The following is a 23,197-nucleotide window of genomic DNA, read 5'->3' as shown; positions in this document are numbered from 1 at the left end:
GCGGCCCTCACCATTTCTCGATGAGTGCTCGCGCGCCCTCACCTTCAACGGTGAAGGCGTCGCGGCCCTTGCCAAGAGCGGCAAGGGCGCGACACCCTCACCCAAAATTGGCGAGGTCGGCGGCCCTTGCTGTGGCTAGCAAGGGTTGGCCAGCAACCCTTTCTAGCTAGATTCGAAACCTCCCCCTCCCAAAAAAAAAAAAGCCAAAAAAATTTTAAAAAATAAAGAAGAAGAAAACACCATAAAAAATAAAATATTACAAAAATATTATTTAAAAAGTGCAAGGTCAATAATTTTCGATCAAAATTAATTGGATGGACTCAATTGGTAAGAAGTGAAAAGATTTATAATTGAATTGGCAAAATGTGAAGGTTTAGAACTAAATTGGTAAAATTGAAAAGTTTAGAACTAATTTAGTAAAAGTGCAATAGATTTAAAACTATTTGAACAATTTTTCCAAACTTACTTTATAGCCATATTCTTTTCTTTTCATATCAAGGAAATATTTCTAGGAACACTTGGTGATTAGATCTCCAATCGCTCAATGTTTTTAATACTAAGAAGTTGATATTTAGAAATTAAATTCGAGGCTAAAATATATATATAAATATATATAAGATATTACTCTCATAAATCAGATAAGATGCAATTCAAGACTCGCATGTATTATGAAATATGAGGACCAAACTTTTTATGTGGCCTAGTCCCTATATATATTTCCTTTGTTTATCGTTAAGTCAAGCCAAAAAAGTTATAAACTCGGATTTTTCTTTATTCAAAAGTTGAATATCCAAGGATTCGTGTTTTCAGGTAACAAATTCGATCGAGACAGCCCTCTTGGAACCCAAATGGGCATTTGCATAATTGAAGAAAGTCAAATAAATAGACCAAAGGAACCTTGCTGACGAGAGGCAACGTCATGACAAGACTGCAGTCAGATGTTTCGAGCTTAACTTAATCAACACGCATCATTACCATTATCTAGAAAATATATAATCCATTGTAGATCCCCGGATTAGATGTACATTTAGCAAATTCGACACGACATCATTAAATTTATACGACATTATTGGAAAATCATCCCATGCTTCTGATGGATTTCACCTGACAGAGATTAAATCAATTGAAAGTTATTCCATGTGATGGTGTTGACACCTAATTTAGATTCAATTTTTAGAAAATAAAATATTAGAGGGAAATTTTGAAAAGAAATTTTGAATTCAAAATAATTCAACAGCCGGATTTTGGAGCCATTTCTTTGTTGGAGAAGTTGAGCGAAAATCTCCACCGGCGAGAGGTTGAGCAAAAATCTCTACCGGCGAAACAAACTCGAATTTTCGCTTTATAAATAGAGGGGTTTTTCTTCACCTTGGAGGGGGCTTCTCTTCATTGTTCGTCCAAAAAATAGCAAATTGAAGGAAAAAAAAAAGAGAAGAAGTACAGTGGCAGAAAGTGAATGAGGGAAGTCTTCGGTAGAGAGTGAGAGAGAGTGTCAGGTGAGAGGGAAAAAGGAAGAGTCAAGAGAAGGAAAACAGCAGAAAAGTGAAAAAGAGAAGAAAAGTTCTGCGGAAAGTACAAAGAGAGAGGAGAAAAGGTCAAAGTAAAAGGCAAAGGTGAGGGGACGTTTACTGTTCATCGTCTCCCTCACACTCGCCGATTCCGCTTTGCCGCTCATCAGCTAGCCGCCCTGCTGCCGACGCCATTCTCGTCCGAGCACCCGCACTACCGCCGCTCACCGCCGATCTGCCAGCAACTGGCGAAGCTGCTCCTGCCTCGACGTGCCTCTACTGCTGCTGTCCGTGCTCCCCGGACGCTGAGCCGACGCCCCCCGAAGTGTCCCTGTTCGCGAAGCCACTTTTGATCCACCCCGATCAGGCGCGCCACAACCTGTCTGCTCCCGCGGCTCCGTTTGCAACACCTGTGAATCCTCTGCTGCTCCCGACGATCTGGTGTTGCTCTGAGCCGTGACCCATCCTGGCTTCAACCTCACGACTTGACGCCTCACACCGGCGATCTGCGACTGCTCACTCGGTGGCCGAAGCCCGCCGCGCCTGAGCTCCGCTCCGTGTTCTTCCAATCCGACGACCGAGCCTCCACAGCTGCGAGCACCCGAGCGCCTCCGCCTCCGCTGAACATCGCCCTTGCCCCCCTGCTCGCTCGGCGGCCGAAGCCCGCCGCTCTTGACCTCGCAGCTCGCCTCCTGCCGTCCACCGCCTCACCGAAGCCCTGCTGCTCCGCCTACACCAGTATCCGAGGCTTGCTTCACCGCGACCTCCTGCTTGCTCGCGCGTCCACAGCACCGCTGCCGCTACCACAGCTCGCATCCTCACCTATGCAGCAACCGACGCCGGCTCCACGCCCGAACAGGACCATTTGCTGCCTCCTCTGTTTTGCTGCAGGTCTGGTTACTTCCGAACCTCGCCGGAGCTCCGACGGATAGCCCTTGTTCGAACGGCGAGCCACCATCGCAGTTCAACCAGCTGCTCCTCGCCATTCCTCAAGCAAACCGTGAGTTGGACTAGGTGATTTTCTAGATATTTGATTTCATGTTTTTTTTTTATATTCTAACTTGATTTGTTTTGATTTATTTTATCGTTAGGAAATTTGTCATATTAAGTTATGATAATAAAAAATATTGACCAGCGAGACGTCGGGTTAGATTTTTGATTATTTCAACTTTTTATGGCAAAATTCATGAATTTCTTTGCATCATTGATTCATATTAAAATGCCATTGATTTACATGGATGGATTTTTATTTTAGCGTGTTATTATTTGCTCATCACATATCATGCATCATATTAGATATTTAGGTTTATACTCATTTCACATTTGAAGCAACGTATTTTAGTTTCTTTTTTAAGATTCATGTAGAATTAGGATGATTTTCCTTTAATAAAACCAAAACACAAAAAGAATATTAAAAAACAAAAACAAAAAATGTTATTTAGGTTATATAGATTTTATAATGCACATATTACATGTTGCGTTTTAATTAGAAGGTTATAGGTTAATGTTTTAACATTCTCATCATGTAGTATTTTTTTTTTATATAATAAAAATAAAAAATGCCAAAAATTAGCATTGCATCATTATGTCACCTTTTTTAATGAAAATTACTAGGTCATTTCAAATAAAAAAAGAAAACACAAAAGTCTTTTACCCGGTTAATTAACAGGTTAGTTCATAATTAATCCAATGTCATGTCATCATTGTTTAATATAGGTTGCATATGTGTAATAAAAAAAAAAATCATAAAAAAAAATCACAAAAAGAACATGCATATAGAATTATTATGTCATTCATCTCATGTCATAAAGCACATGCATATTTAGGATTATAAAAATTAGATTGCATACATATAGTAATAAGTTTAAGTCATACCATATGAATTGCATCTCACATATCATTAAAGTAAAATCCAGGCATATTAAATTTAGATTAAGATTGCATATAATTTTTTTTTAAAAGAAAAAAGAAAAATTAGGTGTCATGTCATTTAGAAATCATGTTTAGGACATGCATTTTTATTAACATTTTTTATTTGAATGTTATTTTATTGATTGCGCACCCGCATGACCACCATTTGCATGTTAGTAACTTAGGTTTAAATTAATCAACATTGCCTGCAAAATATTTTTGAAATTAAAATAAAAGGTACCGAAAGGGCGTTAGATTAATCTAGCGTAATCATGTCCCCGGACCTATTGAATCTCTGTTCGCAATAGTAAAGTATTCTCCCATACTTTACTTGGGTTTCTAACCAGCCCTAATTGGTTAGTGGCGACTCCAAATTGAAATTGCATGTTTAAATGAATTAATTTCTATCAAGTCGCGATTGGTAGGACTTGGGAGGGTCCGCGCCAAGTTTTCGGACTTAGTAATCCATTAACCTAGACTTCTAGGATTGCCCCTGAAAATTTAGGTCGCGACAGATGGGATATTTGCTGGGAGCGGGAACTAATTGATGATCGAAGATTTTCTAAATTCTTTAACTTCATAAAAAGGTTCACAAAAATTTTGGGACCTATTCCGAAGAATCCGGTCACTCAATAAAAGATTCTAAGTGCCACAATTGATATCTCTATGTAGTCATAGCATTTCTTTCCAATTTAAAACTTTCTTGATTTGATTGAAGAAGAACTAGAATGCAATCCTTTTATCATGGGTATATAGGAATCTTTGAGCTGAAGTTGATACATACATAAGCATATGAGAGAGAGAAAGAGAGAGAGAGTTAAAGGAAGCCATTTTTATATAATTGGTTGGTATCATTGATTTATATAGTTACGAAACGAACGATTATTTTTTATTTTGGGAGGTGAGAAAAATATTTTGCCTAATTTTCTAATTATATTTAATTCTTTTTTTCTTGTAATTTTTAAAGTATTCAACGGAGAAATTAGGACCTTAGGGCCAGAGGTCACGGTCTGTCACGTGGCTCGCCAATGTTCGGTACGACCCAAACCTGACGGCCGCTACACTTAATATGACGAGCACATTAAAAGACAAGCAAATTAACTGAGACCTGTAATTTTCCCATTGTAATGAAGTTCACACAATGATCACGTAATATCAGCAACCTAGACTTGATTGGACAGTTTGACTTGACAAAAAACCACATCGTATTTTGTAATTATCGGACATATCCACATGAGTCGTATCTCTTGAAAGAATAATCAGGTGGTCATGATTTGTCGTAGTTCCTTTATTTGATCATTAAGTAACGCAAATTGGAACTCTAAGCTATATATGTTTACCTAACTCATTATCTAAGAGGTATTGGTTTATTAGCTTTGTGCTCAATTATCTAATCTCCAAGCACATCCAATTTTGATTGAGAGAATCAAGTCTAGATAGAATGACAAAAAAATTTTGGTTGAGGAATATCAAAGAAGGAGAAGAAGCTGATTGACAAGTAGATTCTTGAGGTATTGTAGGCGCTTATGTGTTCTTGATTATTCAATGTTGAAAAATGAGAGATTGTAGAATGTTCATAGCACTTGATTCAAAACTCATACAGGGCCAATAAAATGTGTAGGGAATTGAGAGAAACCGTCTGCTGGATTAATATTAAGAATATGATGATCAATGTCTATTTTCTTAGCAAGTGAAAAATGAGAGCTAGAGTGGATGGACAGTTGCAACCTCTTGAAATACCTAGTATATCACTATGGATTTTATTGTAAGTCTATTGAGAAAGCCACTTGATGAGAATGCTACATGATTAATTGCCAATAGTTCAACTAAGGGCACTTGAGAGCTCGACAAGGAGATAAAGCACAAATAACTTCATTTGTTTGAAAATTGAGGTAAGTTCAAATTTCGAGAACTAATTTTTTTTTTTTTTTTAAAGAGGTAGAATGTAATATTTGTGCTTGTTTGACCAGTCAATGGTCAAAAAGAAAAAAAAACTTTGACTAGTCAAAGCAAGGAATGAGAGGCTATAATAAAAGGTAAGGAAGGGCATGCACAAACAGGGAGAAAGAAAAGAAAGAAGAAAGAAAGAAAGCGAAAGAAGAAGAAAGGAAAGGAAAGAGGAAAGGGTATATGCCTCGTCAAACCGAATTTACTTAAATTTGCAAGGCTGATATGGATTTAAGTCCTTTGTTTGTCAAATCATAGTAGTTTTGAAATTATAGTACAAATTCGAAATTATGTGAATTTTGAACGATGAGGTCCAATTTATGAGTTGTTAACTGAGAAATCATGGGGGATTGATAATTTGGGATGGAGTTGTATGACTTTACAGAACTCAATAAAAATAAGATTTTGAAGTCGGTTGTACGTGTTTAATAGTAACGACCATAAGCTTTTTGTGCCAATTTTTGTCAATTAATTTTTGGGTTGGCCAAGCTATGGACCTTTTAGTACTTTCAAGGGCTTCCTTGTGATAGTGAGCACGGTTGAATTGGAGTCCGGTAAAAAGAGATATGACACGAATGGCCGTTTGTCGTGTGAGTAGTTGTTTTTATGTTAGTAGTTTTTCTCCGTGATTAGCCATTCTAGAAGTGTTTTGTCGACCTGTAGTTAGCATTTTGACTAGGAAATAGAGTAGTTTAGTTAAATTGTTATGTGAAAATTGTGATTTGGTTAAAGGACAAAAGTGATGTTTATGGCATGATCGATGCATAACTTCTGATCGAGCATTTGCTACCTATTAATTATTAACATGGTCTACAAAGTGTTTATGAAATGAATCATGAATAGTTATTCATATCGATTTGCGAATTTGATTTATGAAATGAATTTTGTAATGACTTAAGATATACTTTATGAAATATATTTCTAACAGATTTTACCAAATATATATATATATATATATATATATATATTTTTTTTTTTTCTAACAGATGAGCCGAACAAAAGATTAATTGTTTTGAATTATAAAGTGTGTTATGGTTTATGAGATGGATTATGGATTTGATTTCTTATATTGGAGGATAATGGTTTGATGTTCATTATCACAAGGGTTTTTGGGTATGCATATTGGGTTTAGGATATTGTTTTGGCCCAACCCATTAGCTTAGCTGATAATAAGTGGAAAACTCGTCAAAGGAAATCTTGGTCGCCTTGTTACCAGATGCTATGGTAGATCATAAGTAATAGATCAATTTATGGAATGAACCATTGACATGTGATTTGATGAACTTAACCAATAATGTTTGAATTGTGATGGTGGATTATATGAGTATTTCTGATTTGTATAAAGTTTTATTGAAATGAAATAACTCATATTTGATTTGATATATGTATATTATATCATTGGTTTGGATTATGAGTTTTGGTATGTCTTTATATATGTTTAGTGGCTACTCGATTTACTTACATAGATGTACTAATCACTAGGCTGCGATTGCTCATACTATCTACCAAAAACATTTTTTTGTTTCCTCGATTAGCGACGAATAGAATGATAATGCTATCGACAAGGACTTTTAGGGAGTTCAATATGTTTTTTGATAAATTATAAAAACTTTGATGTTGTAACAAATCCGCTAGTTTATCATATATATATATATATATATATATATTAACAAGTATTGGTTATGTTAGAGGCTACATCTTTTGGGTAGAATGAAGGTTGTGTCATTCCCCTATTTTTATTGGATTTGGAGAGAGAGAGAGAGAGAGAGAGAGAGAGAGAGAGAGACAGAGATGTCGGTGCCTTGCTGAAGTTGTCGCTAGGGACAGTGGCTTGAGTAACAGTGACAATAGTGAGGTTCGAGGATTGTGCAAAGGAGGGAAAGAGTGTAACGACCCGACCCTACTTGAGCCCAGTGAATACTCGCACGAGTCAGCGACCATATAGAGATGACTATTGATTTATGAATCAGCGATTCTCACAACTAATGCCATACTTGAGATGTCTTACAGCTGATTATCGTATTGTAGTGGCAATCTATCGTGGCTAATAGAGACAGGAAGGCGTGAAAGTCAAGACCAAAAAATAGAAGAGGAAAAGAGAGAAGAAAAATGATACTTTCTCTGATCTCATTAAGGTGATAACCTCATCACGTAAGTCTGTCACCACTTGATTTTGAATGATAAGAGCTGGAAATGTTTTGTTTAACTCTTTCTTGTGATGTAAGCCAATTACAGCGCGCAATGATGATAGATTCCAGAGGGCTGGTCATGTTTTGCTTGAAGCTGTGAAGCTTAAGCAAGGCAACCCAATTTCTGCATTTGATCGGTCGTTTCAAGGTCCGTCTCTGCAAATTCATCCGTGATCTCGTTTGTCATATGACTCTGGTTCTTGCAGTATATTGCATACAAGATCAGTTGGGCAGTCCCAAGTCCAGTCCCCAATCCATTAGGCACCTGCAACAAAATTACGTCCAATGCCCTCAACTGTCAAGTTCAAATTGCATATTCTGAAGATTGACTCTCCACATGCACGCGCGCACGCACACAATTATGATATAAGGCGATGGCTTACGATGAGAAACGGGTCCCTACTAAGAAGGCCGTATGTGAGCCAGAAAATGCCACATAAGAAGGTGAACAGCGATAACAAGAATGGCATGAACTCCACGCTCTTCTTCTTGATTACCGACATCTGTATGTACCAAACGAAACCGATATAACCAAGTGCTTCATTCAAATACCATTTGAACTTCTGGTACTAGGAAAACTCTCCTTTTGATGATGACGACGACATATTTTAAGATGTAATTAGTTTTTCACATAGATTGTGTAATCGCCTACTCCAAAAACTTGAACTGTTGGAGTACAACGTGAAATCTATTTCAATATCTTAACAATTAATGATCTTACCATGACTGATAGAGGTGAAGCATACATGATAGTAGAGGAAATGTCGAGCGTGATGCCACATAAGAGTTTCCGGGTCTTCCCATGCAAGGCGAAGAGGGAGACAAAGGCAAATGTTATGAAAAGAATCAGAGCAAGAGCACAGAGTCCGATAATCTTCGCCCTCTCCTTCTTTGGTCCGTTTGTGATGAAGATTGAAACGTACGTGAATTCAATCACTACTCCTATGCCGCTAATGATTGATATCAGAAGGTTGTCCGACGACACGAATGGTAGTCCATACCTTCAAAACAATTTAGCCATGTATAAATAAAGAGACGTATGCACAAGTTTGGTTAGATAGAAAACGAGTCAATTAGTGCCTTAGTAACATTGTGCTTATTGTTAAGAATCTTGCAGAACTTACCAAGTGTACAAGAGACAATTAAGTAGGCTTATCACATAGGGGACACCAGAGAACTGCTCAGTCGACTGGCTTCTTATGATCCTCTTGAACGTCATACTAGAATAGTTATGCAGCTTCACAAGTTTTAGCAAAAAAGACGGAATAATAACTTAGCAAGACAGATACACTGTGACTTACATAGGCGCCAAGAAAAGGAACAGACCGACTGCATTTCCTATGTTGGAAACAGGGAAAGCGCACGGTGTTAAAGCGGAGAACAAATAAAGCAATGAAAGAGGACGGGGACCGAATGACAAGAAGAAATGCAGAAATCAGAATGGAAAACGCAGTACCGAGAACGCCGCACAAGAAACGGAGAATGTCCATGGCTTTCTCAGGTCAAAGACAAGTGAGAAGAAAGAAAATAAGGCGAAGTGACAACAGCAAATCTGCCCTGAAGTTGAAGGCCTTACTAATTTGGTAATGTCAGTAACTCTGGTTCGTTCATATATAGAGATGAACAACTCTAATATGACGAGAGTAGACAAAGATTAGTGGAACTTTCTCCTTTGTTCCAAAGTGGATTCTGCCAAACTTGAATAGGAGCTTAAAATACTCTATGGAAGAGGTGAAGCAAGAATTCCTGTCCGAAGCAAATCTTTCTGTAATTTAAAAGTTAGCCATAATCGCTAAAAAGTTAGGTTAGAAGGTGACATTGATCACACTTTCATCGTGGAACGTTCCGTATATTTGTTGTGGTCATTTTTATAATCTACTAATGGGAAGTGGGGTTGCTGTTGAGGCAAATAATCTTAGTGCAACATCTTTTTCTCGCTCGAGTTTGTATTCAAAACTTTTTGAAATGATGAGATTTCATCAGAAGTTTCAAAGAGTGATTGAGAGTTCGCAGGATCCTAATATTCTCGTCGAATCAAAACGGTTGTCATCCTTTTTGGTAACACAGTTTGAAATCTACCATCAATTGAGTGGAGAGGGCACCGAGTTCACAATTTTGTTTCATCATTGACTTCACTTTCATTTGAGTTTTTCCTATTCATATGCGCTTGACCTATATCGATGAAACGTTTACGCGACAATAATGGAGGGAGTATAGGCATTACACACAATGTTTTTCTTTGAATAATAGAGCCACTAACTTTAAAGTTAGATTCGACTAATCTGGGTTGTACAAGGTTTTTGATTCTCACCACCACCACCACCACCACCAAAATCTTTTCCCATGTGGTGATTCCAGAAACAAAGACATGAAAAGCAACTTTGGTTGACCAAATAGTGTGTGCTGTTTGAGTGAATAAAATAGAAGATATCTTAGCAAATCAGGTGTCTCCACTGGCTCCAAGTTTCCAACAAGTTGCCCGATTCGCTATGATGCATTTCGTGTTCAAACAAGTCTCCATCACAAGACTGACGCGAGAGGCTGGTGCTTAGCACACGATACGGCGGCGTGTGAGCAGCAGCGAATGGCCAATATGTACGATCTAAAAATTGGAAAAGACTATGATTCAGCGGGCTTTATCCAATGAACGATGCACTTGATTGAACGTAGGATCTCCCAAGTATAATGTTCATATGACGGGAACACATCAGGATCATTCAATCTGTTATTGTTGGAGATATGATTGGATATCACTGATGATACCAATCGTGGCATTGATCTTGATTATGATTTTGATTGATTCAATCAATCGGTGGCTAGTTTAAATAGTAGGAAATTATAATCTTTGTATATTATTATTATTATTATTTTTATTTTGTCCTTACACTATAAATTGACCAACGTACTTGCATACAAAATAGAACAATATAATACAATTTCCTCTATTTCCCTTCATCTTGTGTCATGGTATCAGAGCCATAATCTTCGACCTAGCTTCCGCAAACCCTCAAATTGCCTTCATTTTTCTTACTGATATGTTGTTGCAAATTAAGCCCTGCAAAACAAATCAGCATTTGGTAGGAATCCTTTTTTTTTTCCCCATATCATGGCCAAGAACAAAAACACAGTTGACGGAGGAAACTCTTCAATGAAGGAAATTCCGAACTCACCACAAAACAAAGAATGGGATCAAATTGATCCAACCAAAGATAGCAATCCGTATTTCAACATACTGCCAAACAACCTTTTGCTCTAGTACACGTTTCCAGGCCGACCCAGTGAGTTCTTGTCTAGTGGTTTCCAGTTCATGGTCTATGGGCCGTGGGGCCAAATCAGACATGGGCCCCATACGGCACATATGGAGAAGAAGGAAACGCCCGCATCGAGATGGGTTGGACGGTCTAGTCCCACTCGAACCCATTCCACAGGGCCTAGGACTGAATCCCTACTCGGTTGTGGCACCCAACTTTGTGTTGTATGTCGTTTCGGCCAGCGGCGACTATCTGGAGCCCGGCGACTCACTCTATACATTGCCAATAGAATGCCCCAAGCCGCGTTTCATCTCATTGTAGCTTGCCGAATCAAAAAACTGCTGTCACGCCCCTGCCGCACCTCTGGTACAAGAGCGTGACTCGGCGGGTCAGCATCGACGTGCCTGGTACGTCGATTATCCCAAAAATATTTTATCTTTGATTAAGCACATGCGGAAGCAAATTAAAAACAATCCCCGTACAAAAACAAACATGGAAGTCGGGCAACATGTATACAAGCTAAGCAAACAAAAGCAACATATATTCATACATATATATACACATATCAAAAGTTATTATGATTACATGTCCATCTTAGTCCTGGCCTACTTATCTTCATTACCACATATCAGCGATTAAAAGGCTGGGGTAACCTAGCTCCTCTATTGAACTCCTCCAAAAGTGGCCCCTCATTCTAGGCCATTCTTCTACTATGCTCCCGTAGGATCCACTAGAAGGATGAGGCCTCGGATGGGACCTAAAACGTCCCTATAAAAAATGAGGCACCAAGCCTCCTACACATGGAAAACCAATGTGTCTACCCTTTCTTGGACCCATACAGTGATGATATACTTCTGGTAAATGACGTCCTCTTCTAAGTCTACTATATCCATCACGGTAATAACCATATCAATCGGAAGACCGGGACGGACGGGCAGTAGGGTTGGTTTACCCATCCCACACTTGAAATGATGAAAACAACAAGAGTGAGTCGATGACTCTGTAAGTAGAAATCCTTAATTCTCCTATATGAGGATGTCTTGCCATCAATCCTCGGATACAAGATCACCACCCACTTGTCGATGGCAATCAATAAGAAGGTTTGTGCCTTGCCTTGCTTATGCATAAGAAGGACTTTCAATCAGCTATGTGCTTTCAAGCATCAAAGACAAGGAGTTATTACATAAAAGCAAGCCCTCCAAATATCCGTGACTTACGATTATTCCAATCACTAAGAGGGAAGCGTGCATCACATAAAACTCATTCAAGTACTAAGTGACCCGATGCAAACATATACTCAAATTGATGCAAGTACTCAACAATACATATCAAACAAACCCAGCTTTTGCAAGTCTTAATTCATGTATCGGTGCAAGCATCACACATGCATCAGTTATGGACCACACATGGACTTCCAGTTTATTTCAGTCAGTTCAGTTAGTCGAAATCCATCAACTCTTCCAGTATCAACCGGGCATCGATCCCCCCCTTGGTAATCGAGATCGTCCTAATCTCATTATTAGGACGGCATCCAAGGCAACTCCAGGCATTGGCCTAACCCGGGCCAGCATCGTCCATGATTTTAATATCTGAATGGCATCTTGGACTTTACCCCAGGCAACAACCCGGCATATCACGGCAGTAAAAATCCATTGTGTGTCCATGCGTTCAAGTATCAATCAATCCGTTTTGTTATCTTGAATCATTAGGTAAATGAAAGGCTCAAAGGCATGCCATACAAAGTGAATCAATGACTTTTGTGCCCTATTAAACTAGACTCATGCTGGATTTGATTCGGGCTCGTGGTTTGGACTTGGAATTGTTCACTCTGGCTTCAGCCTCGACCCGATGCTTGTCTCAAGTGACAATACGCTTCAATGTTGTCCCGAGATCAAGTGTGGGTTGTGTACCCACCTCGACACACGTCAAATTGCCAAGACCTTTCCTCACTATTCGGGTGTGCTCAACACCCACACGAGACCATGATTTACTCGATGTAAAGACAAGTAATTGAAAACACGTAACAAGCACAACATATAAGAAAACACAAGCAAGCGATGACAAGATCCTAAACAATACACTTAGTACATTGCCCTATCGAAGAGTTATGAAAGTCTACTTATAACTTTTGAACCTAGCTCCAAGATGCTCCTTTGGTGAGTAGATGGCTCCTAAGGTAGCTTGGTAAGGAAGGCGTGAAAGAGAGGAGAGAAAGGGAGAAGAAAAGAGAGAATGTCTAACCCTTAAAATGTGAGGATGCCTTCTTCTATTTATAGGCCTCTTCCTCTTAGTTTTTTTATGCAAACTCATGATGACGCCTAAATGACAAGTTGGCCTGCCTATCTTCTTGAGTTGGCGCCTAGATCCTTTGGTGTTGGCTTGTGATTGATCCACCTATTTGCTTGCTATCTAAAGCTCACTTTAGGTTCGTTATTACCTATGGCACCTAAGGGACACATAAGCCTTTTGATGCATCATGTCCTCTTCTAATTGGCTAGTTCTTGACTTGTTCACCAATGCTATAATCTAGGGCCATCATACCCTAAGATTTACCTAAGATTCTAAAGGACACCTAAGTAGGTGATTCATCCATGCCATTAATGAACTAAAGTCTAAAATCATTAAATGAGACCTAGATATTTTTGCCAACTACTTGGCATGCAAGTTTTCTCCTTCTTCTTGCAAATGACATGTGGCACATAATAGATAAGGATGGACTAAGTGAAAATATCGTGGAAGATTCTAGAACCCTAATCACCTCTTGACACTTGTCAAATGATTCATCCTTGCATTAATTAATTCATGCACAAAATTCATCTAAGGCATTCATAAGACTAACATATGGTGTCACCTAATTGGAGAAGTCATTCATATTTGTACATGATCGACGGTTCTATGAGAATAGAGGTTCATGCCAAAATTTACTAAACTTTAAACCAACTGAGGGCGACTAAGTGGGTAGATTTCTTAAACTTGCCAATGACCATTTTAGAATTGGTCCATTGGATGTCTTAAAATAAACTTCGTGGTTAGTCTTGGTTATTTGCCTTAACCGAGTCTCGGTTGGGTGGACTGGGTCCATGGCCGAACATGCCATGTCTTGGTCCATCAAAGATTTATGTCATTGATTCCCATGATTGACCCTCATACCTTATTCTTATGACTTAGAATCAAGGATGTTACAACTACAGTAGCTGGGCTCGGGATTTTTGGCGAGCTTTAATCATGAAGGACCAGGATGAGTTCCTCAACATATCTGTCCTCTTCCCATTTGACAACACTGGTGTAAATGCAACCAGCTCGTGCGCACATGGATCAGGAACTATTTAGCCCCTGAGGTTGCCGCCAAACTCCTACCGACCAAAGACTCCAAAACAATATGGGACAATATTCGCAAGATATATGGAAAACTCAGCCAAGCCAAAATCTTCTCGCTCACCCAAGCCTTGTTAGAATTGAAGGAAGGGAATCGATTGGTTACCATATGCTTTAATCGACTCTTGGCTCCGTGAAACGAGCTCGAGGTGGCCAAGGAGTACCTCGAAAGCTCGGATGAAACTCTCTGATAGTATAAAGCAATGAGAGAAAGGAGAAAACAATTTGTTTTTTTACTGATTCTAAATGAAAATTACTCACATTTTAGGTCACAGATCCTCACGATGGAGCCAACACTACCACTTGGGTGAATCTATCAATTGACTGTGCAAGACAAGAGCCAACAATTGGTCGTGGCTGAACATGCATTAGTGGGTGAAGGGGTTTGCCCTCACCGCCTTTGGCTCTAGACCCCCGTTGGCCGCCGTCTTCCCTTGCATTGTGACCAAATCATTGCTTTGGAGTATGCCACTCGGGAGTGTTAGAGTTTGACGAGCAGCAATTGTTGCGTCTAAAGAAAGTGAAGGAAACCCTAGTTTCTTTAAAATGAATGGGTAGGATCAACGTCCAAGATCAGACGGCTATCATCCAACCATCATCTCTACCAAATCTAATGGCTCTCATCAAGCCACGTTGGCACCAACTTATAAGGTATCCATGGGAAGCCCAAAAAAAAGGAAAAAGAATTATCTACTTATCAAATTTTCGCACAAAGAAATGATCACTCAAGACCAATACCAAAATATTCTGAAAATTCCGAGTTATCTGGGGACTGACAACAAGAGTGCAAGTTTCTTGAGTACTTTTGTTTACAAAAAGAATTTAATTTCAGTTAATGCATGGATAATTGATTTAGATGCTAGTGACCACATAATTTACAATGAGAAATCTATTTTCCCACATTAATAAAGGACCATAATCCTTTGCATCAGTACGTTTTCCTAATGGGAATATCATCTATGTTACTAAAGTTGGCACTATCCAATTTTGGTCCAAATTTCATCCTAAAAAATGTTTTATATATCCCTGACTTCAAATTCAATATTCTTTCCATCTCACAAGTCTACGAAGATAATTTTTTTCATGCCATATTCAATTCCGAGACTTGTTTGTTTCAAGACCTTACGACTGACAAACTGATGGGATTGGTTAAAGTTAATCAAGGGTTATATTTCTGGATTAAATGACCAGAAGATTTAGATTCTTTGAATAAAAGCATTTATTGTAATGTAGCTACTAGCAATAAAAATCTCCTTTTTCATAAACATTTGGGTTATAGTGCGCAATTCCCTAACCTTAAATGTCCAGTATGTCCCTTAGCTAAACAATCTCGTGCGTCTTTCCCAATAAGCTCATCTCATGCTAAAAATGTCTTTTCCTTACTTCATATGGACATTTGGGACATTTAGGGTGCGTTTGGTAACCATTCTATTCCTAGGAACACTTCATAATAAGAAATTATTCTTTTTATTCTATTCTTGGGAATAATTTCTAAGCATTTTAAGGTGTTTGGTAACTGTTCAAAATTTCTAATCCAAATCATTTTCTTTTAATTTTTAATTAATTTAATTACCTTTTTTCTTCTTTTCTTTTATTTCTCTTATTCTTCTTCAAGCTTTAGTAGGTTGGTGGCCAGGGGATGATTGGCAATCAGCTACACAAGGGCCGGCGACCTCACTAACCCTCGGTGAGGCCGCGCCTCATCAACCGAGCCTTGGTTGGGCGAGCTTAGCGAGATAGCTTGCCCAGTTGTTGGTCAGGCTCGACCTTGTCGGGCCACCACGAGGTTGGCCGAGCCTTGGCTGATATGGACATCGAGGGAGGAAGTGCTAGGGACCCGTTGTCTATTCCAACTAGTCTAATTAATCGAGCGTGGGCCAAGCAATTTAGGTAAGCTATTGGCGTCATGGTTCGTGATCTTTGGCATGAAGATGACCTTAGATTAAGTCTTGAAGAATCTTTGAAATCTTGGCCCAATTTGATTATTTGGAGTGGCGTTGACCGAGCTATTGACCCAAGCCATTGACCAATAGCATGTGCGTGTGTGCATGGAGAGCATGCATGGCTGATTAACCTTTGACCATGCATGACCGGCTATGACTTTAATTATGACACAAGCACACGGCAAACACAATTGCAAGTAAAACCAAACAAAAGACATCACACACTACCCACGGCTTGACGGGTGAACACTTAACTCGCCTCAATGATGTGATCTACTTTCTTAGAGGAAAATGAGGAATCTTACTTACTTGGATGAACCTCAAGCACTAGCTTGAATGACTTGATGAAGGGTGATGGTGTGAGGTCGAGAGAAATAGAAGAATGGTGTGTAAAGGGCAAGAGTGAAGAAGAGAGCTCAAGGTGAAAATGAATGGGGTGGTTCCCCTATTTATAGGCTCAAATCTCATCATTACTTATCCAAGCAGCCCAATCACATTTCTTTATGTGGCACGGCTATGTCATCAAGGTGGCAAGCCTAATTTGCAAGGTGGCACGCTTAGGGTCCTAAGAGAACATTTGTCATCTTCTTATTGGACCACTTATTGGCTTGCTCTTCAAGGCTCAATTGAGGCTTATGATGTGCCTATGGTTCTAAGGGACACATAACCCGTTTGATGCCTCATGTCCCATTTTAATTAGTTGGCTTTTGCCTTGTTCACCAAAACTATATTTTAGGGTCATTATAGCCTAAGATTCTAAAGGACACCTAAGCATGAATTGCCAACTTCTTTTCAAATGAAAATCTCAAGCCATCATTACTAAATCTTTGGATAGACACCTAAGCTTATGAGGTGGAGATTTAATGACCTAGTGTCATTAATTGAAGCCTAATTTGTCTCCATTTCATTGGGCCACAAGAGCACTTTGCTCATGAATAAGGGACAAGTCATTATGCATAAGTGGCACTCTAAAAGATAGGGTGGCATCGAAGCTGTAGGATAGCCATAATTAGTTCAAATGTGTCCTATTTTTATTGGGACACTTAGCTTGGATACTTTGCTTAATCCCCAAGGTAAATTCTTGGTAATCATGACCATATCTAGAAAAATCTAAGTGGAATGATAAGTCAACATCCTTCATAAAGAAGCTAGGGTGTTCTAGAGAATTTCTCCTGTCATTTTCTTCTTCAAAAAAGTGGTTCGGAGAAATCCATCGTCTAGGTTGGTTATGGGGCTAGAAAATGGATCATTAGGTACACCTCAAAAAATTGAATCATATACACTGGAGGTTTGGTCACCGTACCCCATGCTTGCCCGAATCGTTCCTTTGGACGATTGTTCGGCTTAAATGGTCGATTGTCCTTCGATCAATTCAAGGCTAATTCTAAGGCTATCCATGACCTAGCACTAAGCCAAGACAGTCATGGACTTTAGAATTAGTGACGGAATAACCGGGTCTATCCCTGAGCTTATTCCAGTCGGTACCCGATCCATCTGTATGGTTTGTGGCCGTGCATTATTGATCTACGATCGGACATCGCTAATTCAAGATTCCATTAAGATCACTAAGAATTAAATAGGGAATTTGGTCAGAAGAATGTCACATTTGATTAATTCGAATCGTCTGTGTATCGATGCATAATTGGGTGGAATCGCCCCAGTCGAAAACTGTGATCGGTCGGATCAACCCATGACCATCCATCAATCCAAAATCATCCTATGATCAATTCTCATGATGAAAAAGTCATCTTATGAGCTGGTGATCCTATCCCATCAGTATGGTCGATAGAAATTCATGGTCGAGACTTTGACCAATTTGTGACCAGTCAGTTGGTCGGTCCATGACTAATCCGTGATTCCTTGCCGATCGAACTGATCGATCCATAGCCAATGGCCCATGATCGATCCATGCAGGACCTTATGGCCGATCCTTATGGGATCGGAATTGAGGATGTTACACATTTCCTCTGAATGTCATCATGGTCGATGGATGGAAAAGTTTTTGTTGCTGGGGCATTGTTCCTCTCAAAGGCAAAAATGCCATCGATGGATAGTACACCCAAAGAATGAGTACTGTGAAGAAATCGCGAATCATCCTTTGAGTTATCAATGTACTCATTAGGTGAAAGTACACTCCTTACTAGTGTCAATAGTATATCCAAATGGTGAAAATTTGCTACCCTAAGCCTCGTGAAAGAATGTAATATTACCATCAAACACTGAGTAATTTTTGACATCACTAAGCCCAGGTTACATTGAAAAATGAGGGCCCTATGATCTTTCCACCATTGGTCAAAGACTTTAGAGCTATATGAGACCTCAAAGCAGTTAAAGAATTTGAATCTCTTTAAGATATGTTGGATAATCTCATTATAACATAGGGTAGCAGTCCTCTTCAGCTAAGGCAGGAGGAAAATTCAATATACTACTAGCATAGGTATACCTTGAGTCAGCCCAAATTGGTGAAAACAATAGTGGGGATTATATGCTTTAAAGCTTGAGGTATGCTTCTCCCCGAAATGGAAATCCAACTTGAGATCATTAAGGATGAGAACACTCATCCAAAATGCAGATATATCATGGTGGGTTAAGATAGGATTACTAATGAAGTTGACCCTAAACTTGTAAAAGGTAAAATTTTCCAAGGAAAGTAAGCGGCTAAGGAAAAATTCAAAGATTGAGAATCCTTTCAGGATTGGTAGAAAAGCATTATAAAATTTTCAAAGCCTAAACTTATTCTCAACTAGTGTCCTATGCACCTCACTCTAGTGAATTGGAGCGACTTTGCTTTCGGAGAATAATTGGGGAAAGTATGTGTGCAACCACCCATGCATAATCCATAAAGGGCCAAAGAATGGCGCAAGATACATACTAAAGAGGGAAGATTGTGCGTCGGTGAGGCCTTTATACAATGCGTTGAGTACCATATGACCAAGACCCACAACAATGCCGTTAGAAAGAGCATAAGTTATATCAATAAAATCCTGAGATACTGAAGCAGTGGGCAGACATAAAATATAACGGTAAAGCCAATATAATAGGAATGGCACATGTTTTTGGGAGGAAATAGGTCCAGTCGACTTGGCAACTTTGTTCATAAACTCATCAAATGGTAAGTCAGTAAATGAAGTGCCATAAAAGTCTAGATAAGTATATGGCCGTTGACCATAGAAGTCTATGAGGGGATAAGCCGATCAAGGACCAAATATCAAATAGAGTAATTGTTACCGGACCGGTTGGCAAGAAGAAATAATTGGTCGACGGTGATCAAAAGTAGCAAAGGCGTCCTATGAGTTCATAATTAACAAAGTCAATTGCCATGCAACTGAAGAAAACACCTCTCCAATTTTAGTTGCTTCCCATACGTCTAACATCTATGGCTTCAACCTCTTGTATCACTTGAAGAAACATTTGTCAAAGGAAGGATATAAGTTGAAACGTGAGTTGGGTGACAACCAAGCATGCATACAAATGTGTGATTGGTTGATGGGAAGAATCTCTTTATAGTGACAGAGACGTGCTCGGTAAAGGTGTTTGGTAGAGGTGTCGACTTGAAATGTGGACCCAAGGGAACGTATTAAGTGTCTGGGTGATAATCCATGAACGAAAGGGAAAGTCGCCATTGAGTCTCACATGGCTAGAGGCTCAAGCAATGTATACGAAAAGCAGCTTAGACATTGATTAAAGAGGAACGAGAATTGGCCATAATGGATAGCAGTATAGTGAGCACCAACGTACAACGATCAGGTATAAATCAGCCTAGTCAGGTAACTATTTGCCTTGTTTTAAGGAGGCTCGTGTAAATGTGGGAGCGTGGAAATAGGAACCCACTTGAGATGAGTGGCGCAAACTCTATGCATAAGTGGAGAAGTAAAAAGAAAATTTAATTTATTTATTAGCATGTTTCTTGGGGTACAAGAAAGATTTTACATCATCTTGAAGACGATATATCCTTAGATCGAGGTTGCTCATTTGTGAAAGATGATCATTCTTACAAATTTTATGCTGCACTTCTCAATCTATCACTTGAAGATGTTCTTTATTCTTCAAGGCTTGGAGCATCGACAATTGAGAGTTCAACTTGGCCTCTATTTCCGTTTGTTGTCCCAACTTGATCACTCTTCTCTAGCGGACATCTTTGGAGTGCTTTCATAAGGTGAGCTTCTTCCTCATTGAGCTCAATGATCTCGTCCATACTAGGGATTTGCTATATTCCAACACACCTTGGCAAAGATCCATTAGGGCAGCATTAAGCTCTGTATTGAAGTCCTCATAAAGGGTCAACTTTTTCCCTTGGTCCATATGGTAACAGTACATGTCAAAAATACCATGATAGTCCTTGGAAAATTGTTGAAATTTCTCTTTGAGCTCTCGAAAGAGGATAACACTGGATTTACTACTCTTATCACCAAGTTGACTTGACAAAGCTTCAAGTTGACGAAGGGTCTCTTGATCGAGTAGAATTTTGCAAATTCCTCCCACTGAAAGATCTTGGAACTTCGACAGTTCGATCTTCATCTTGTTTCTATTCATGGGACTAAGGATACGACCATGAGTCAAATCATAGGGATTGACACCCAAAATAATTTTGGCCCAGTTTATTGTTCGTGAAGCTCCATTTGAGGCTTAGTTTGAGGAGATACATCAACTTAGGGTTCAAAAGTCTCAGTAGTAGGGACAGTAGGTATAGGATCAGTTAATAACATAAGATTGATTGTCAAACTAGAAAGTTAATAGCATGATTAATAAGAACAAAGTAAAATAAATACCAAGACTTGGAGATGAAGCTTGTGCAATCAAAAAAGGTGTTGAAGTGGTTATTGCAAAATGCATGGAAAATTTATAGTTAAACCATATTAAAACAAAACTTACAATAAATAACTAGAGTAAGAAGATTGGGATCGTCATGCTCCGACTAAGATGGAGAGCAGATGATGGGATTAGAAGAAAACAACATTGTCGATGGTGCTAGGAAGCTTTGTCGGAGGAGTGGAAGTAGTTGGAACATCATTTGCAGGAGTGTTCTCCAAAGGAATAGAGATTGTTGGAGTATTAATTGCTAAAGATCTTTTTAAGAAAGAGAAAGCAGTTGAAATAGAGACATCAGGAAGGACTTCAAGTTGTTTCTCTAGAGAAAAAAAAGGGGAAGTTCTTTTCCTTTTCCTCAGCATTGGTGCTAGTGGTTCTCTATTTGAATATGAAGTATATAGCCTCTTGTAAGCAAAGGGTATACATAGGAGAAAGAACATGAAAAGCTTGTAAATAGAGATAAAGGACCTTCATCCGAGTCATCAGGAAGGTTGATGGTGTCATTGTTGGACCCTTTAGGATCACCAGAGCTAGGTAGAAGCTCAGGTAAAGGGATACTTGGTTCAGATGGAAGACTATTGGATAAAATGTTGTCATCAAGTGCAGCCAAAGCAAAAAAAAGAGCTAGGATTGGTGACTTCATTGCTTTGCTTTGATTTTCCCATACGTTTGATCCAATCGACTGCTGTCACAATACCCTCCTCATAAGGAACCTAATGAATAAAGTTAACCCACCATGTCATCCACTCTAGACTGTGACTAGGACAAAGTTGGAAGTCTTTGTTCAGGTCTTGAGAATATCTAGCATGCGTAGTCTTGGTTATTTCAGAATAGCAAGCTAAAGGGCTACGATCCTCCATATTATATTGCTTTTTTTTTGTCCGAGAAAAATCCATTAAGTAAGGGATAGGCATGGGAATGGCTTGAAAGAAACCAAATTGCCTTATACAGTAGTGGAGAGAATATATTTCAAACCCCGGGTAGAATAAAATTTTCACAAATAACCATAATGGAAGATCTACTAGGGACAACACATGAACCTAGGTCTTGAAAAGGGTTTAGATTATCAGGATTAAAAAGGTAGTAGTGCTCCTCATTTTCATAAGGGAAAATTTAATATCCCTACAATCAACTTCCAAGATGGCCTTAAAATAATGAAGAAAATGGGAGATATCATAAGGAACTTTTTTGGGCAGACGGTTCAAGAGTCGATAGCCTAGATGAGGCCTCCCAGGAACTGCACCTAACGAGGGGTAGTGACGAAGATTACAAGAGCCTAAATTAAAAAGAAATTCAAGATAAAGAGCCATCAATGCTTGTAAAATCCAAAAGGGACTAGAGATGGTACTACTCTTTTCAGCCTTCATTACTAGTGAAGCATGGGCAAAACCTTTATACAGAAAAGCTAAAACCATTGGAGCAAGAGTAATGTGTCTATTGTGTGCAAGACTTGCAGCTATTTAGAGATAGTCCTTATTAACTTTAAGTGTGGGATAGTAGAATACGTATTTCGACAACCAATATAATAAGAAAGTGATATGTTCCTTTTCATCAATAGGACTAGTTGCTCTACCATATTATTCAAGGAACTTACTGTATGCAAGAACTCCATCTGGAGTGATAAAAGAGATATCAACTATAGGCAACTGCTCGATAGAATGACCAATCAGTTGATAGCCTGCTAAGGTATACATGTCTAGAAGAGTGATGGTCATAGGTCCCCAAGGAAAAAGAAAGCAATTAGTCAGAGGAAACCAGAAGTATACTGCGGGCCCAACTAGTCCCAAGTTTATGTCATAAGAAGACATACTAATTGCAAGTGCCTTCTCAATCCTAGCACCTATCCAAATGAGTTGGGTTGGTACATCATCTTTTAGTTGGAGGTACCATCTATGGAAAATTTGCTTCGAATGAGGGAAACTTGCGAAATTGAGGAGAAACTAAAGACTAAATGTCTTAGAAGGAGCGATGTTGGAAGGCCAAAGTCTCACGCTTAGTAGGAAAATAAGCCTTGAGTGGAGGAGAGACTTTGTTATGGTCAATGGGATTGGGACCCAAGAGAAAACAGCTTGTCATGTCATCAACGGCATCCAACAAACTAAAGCAACAATCTTTAGCATGTTCCCCCGTTTGGAGAGCAACCAAATTGCTGATGTAACTTGATAAGCCATAATTAGAGGCTTTCTTTAGTGCCATGGTGGATGATGAAGTAAAGAAGAAAGGGAATCGCAAAAGAGAATCTTGAAATAGGGTAAGAAGAAGAA

At 39.1% G+C, this 23,197-nt stretch overlaps 1 protein-coding gene across 2 annotated transcripts; it reads right to left on the bottom strand.

Moving 5' to 3' along the window:
* Positions 1 to 7,362: 7,362 nt before the first annotated feature.
* On the bottom strand, positions 7,363 to 9,136 carry LOC104429640 (bidirectional sugar transporter SWEET1). 2 transcript variants are annotated; one of them, XM_010042489.3, is made up of 6 exons: positions 9,012 to 9,136; positions 8,857 to 8,893; positions 8,680 to 8,775; positions 8,277 to 8,556; positions 7,939 to 8,058; positions 7,363 to 7,820 (listed from the first exon to the last, which is right to left on the bottom strand). In XM_010042489.3, exons 1-6 carry the CDS (start codon positions 9,043 to 9,045, stop codon positions 7,659 to 7,661), a joined length of 729 nt encoding a protein of 242 aa, XP_010040791.1. In that variant the 5' UTR covers positions 9,046 to 9,136; the 3' UTR covers positions 7,363 to 7,658. The 2 variants fall into 2 exon arrangements, with proteins under 2 accessions (XP_010040791.1, XP_010040792.1); XM_010042490.3 differs by lacking the exon at positions 7,939 to 8,058.
* Positions 9,137 to 23,197: the final 14,061 nt, after the last annotated feature.

Source organism: Eucalyptus grandis, chromosome 5 (assembly GCF_016545825.1).
Source record: "Eucalyptus grandis isolate ANBG69807.140 chromosome 5, ASM1654582v1, whole genome shotgun sequence".
Lineage (NCBI taxonomy): Eukaryota > Viridiplantae > Streptophyta > Magnoliopsida > Myrtales > Myrtaceae > Eucalyptus > Eucalyptus grandis.
The sequence above is the reverse complement of the archived record's forward strand: the minus strand, read 5'-3'. Positions and strand labels throughout refer to the sequence as shown.

Excerpts from the sequence above, each read along its gene's own strand:
- LOC104429640 (XM_010042489.3), bottom strand. The coding sequence starts at position 9,045 with ATGGACATTCTCCGTTTCTTGTGCGGCGTTCTCG. Across the intron at positions 8,894-9,011 it reads TTTCTTGTGCGGCGTTCTCG|GAAATGCAGTCGGTCTGTTC; the intron begins GTACTGCGTTTT and ends TTTCCAACATAG. Across the intron at positions 8,776-8,856 it reads TTCCTTTTCTTGGCGCCTAT|TATGACGTTCAAGAGGATCA; the intron begins GTAAGTCACAGT and ends TAACTATTCTAG.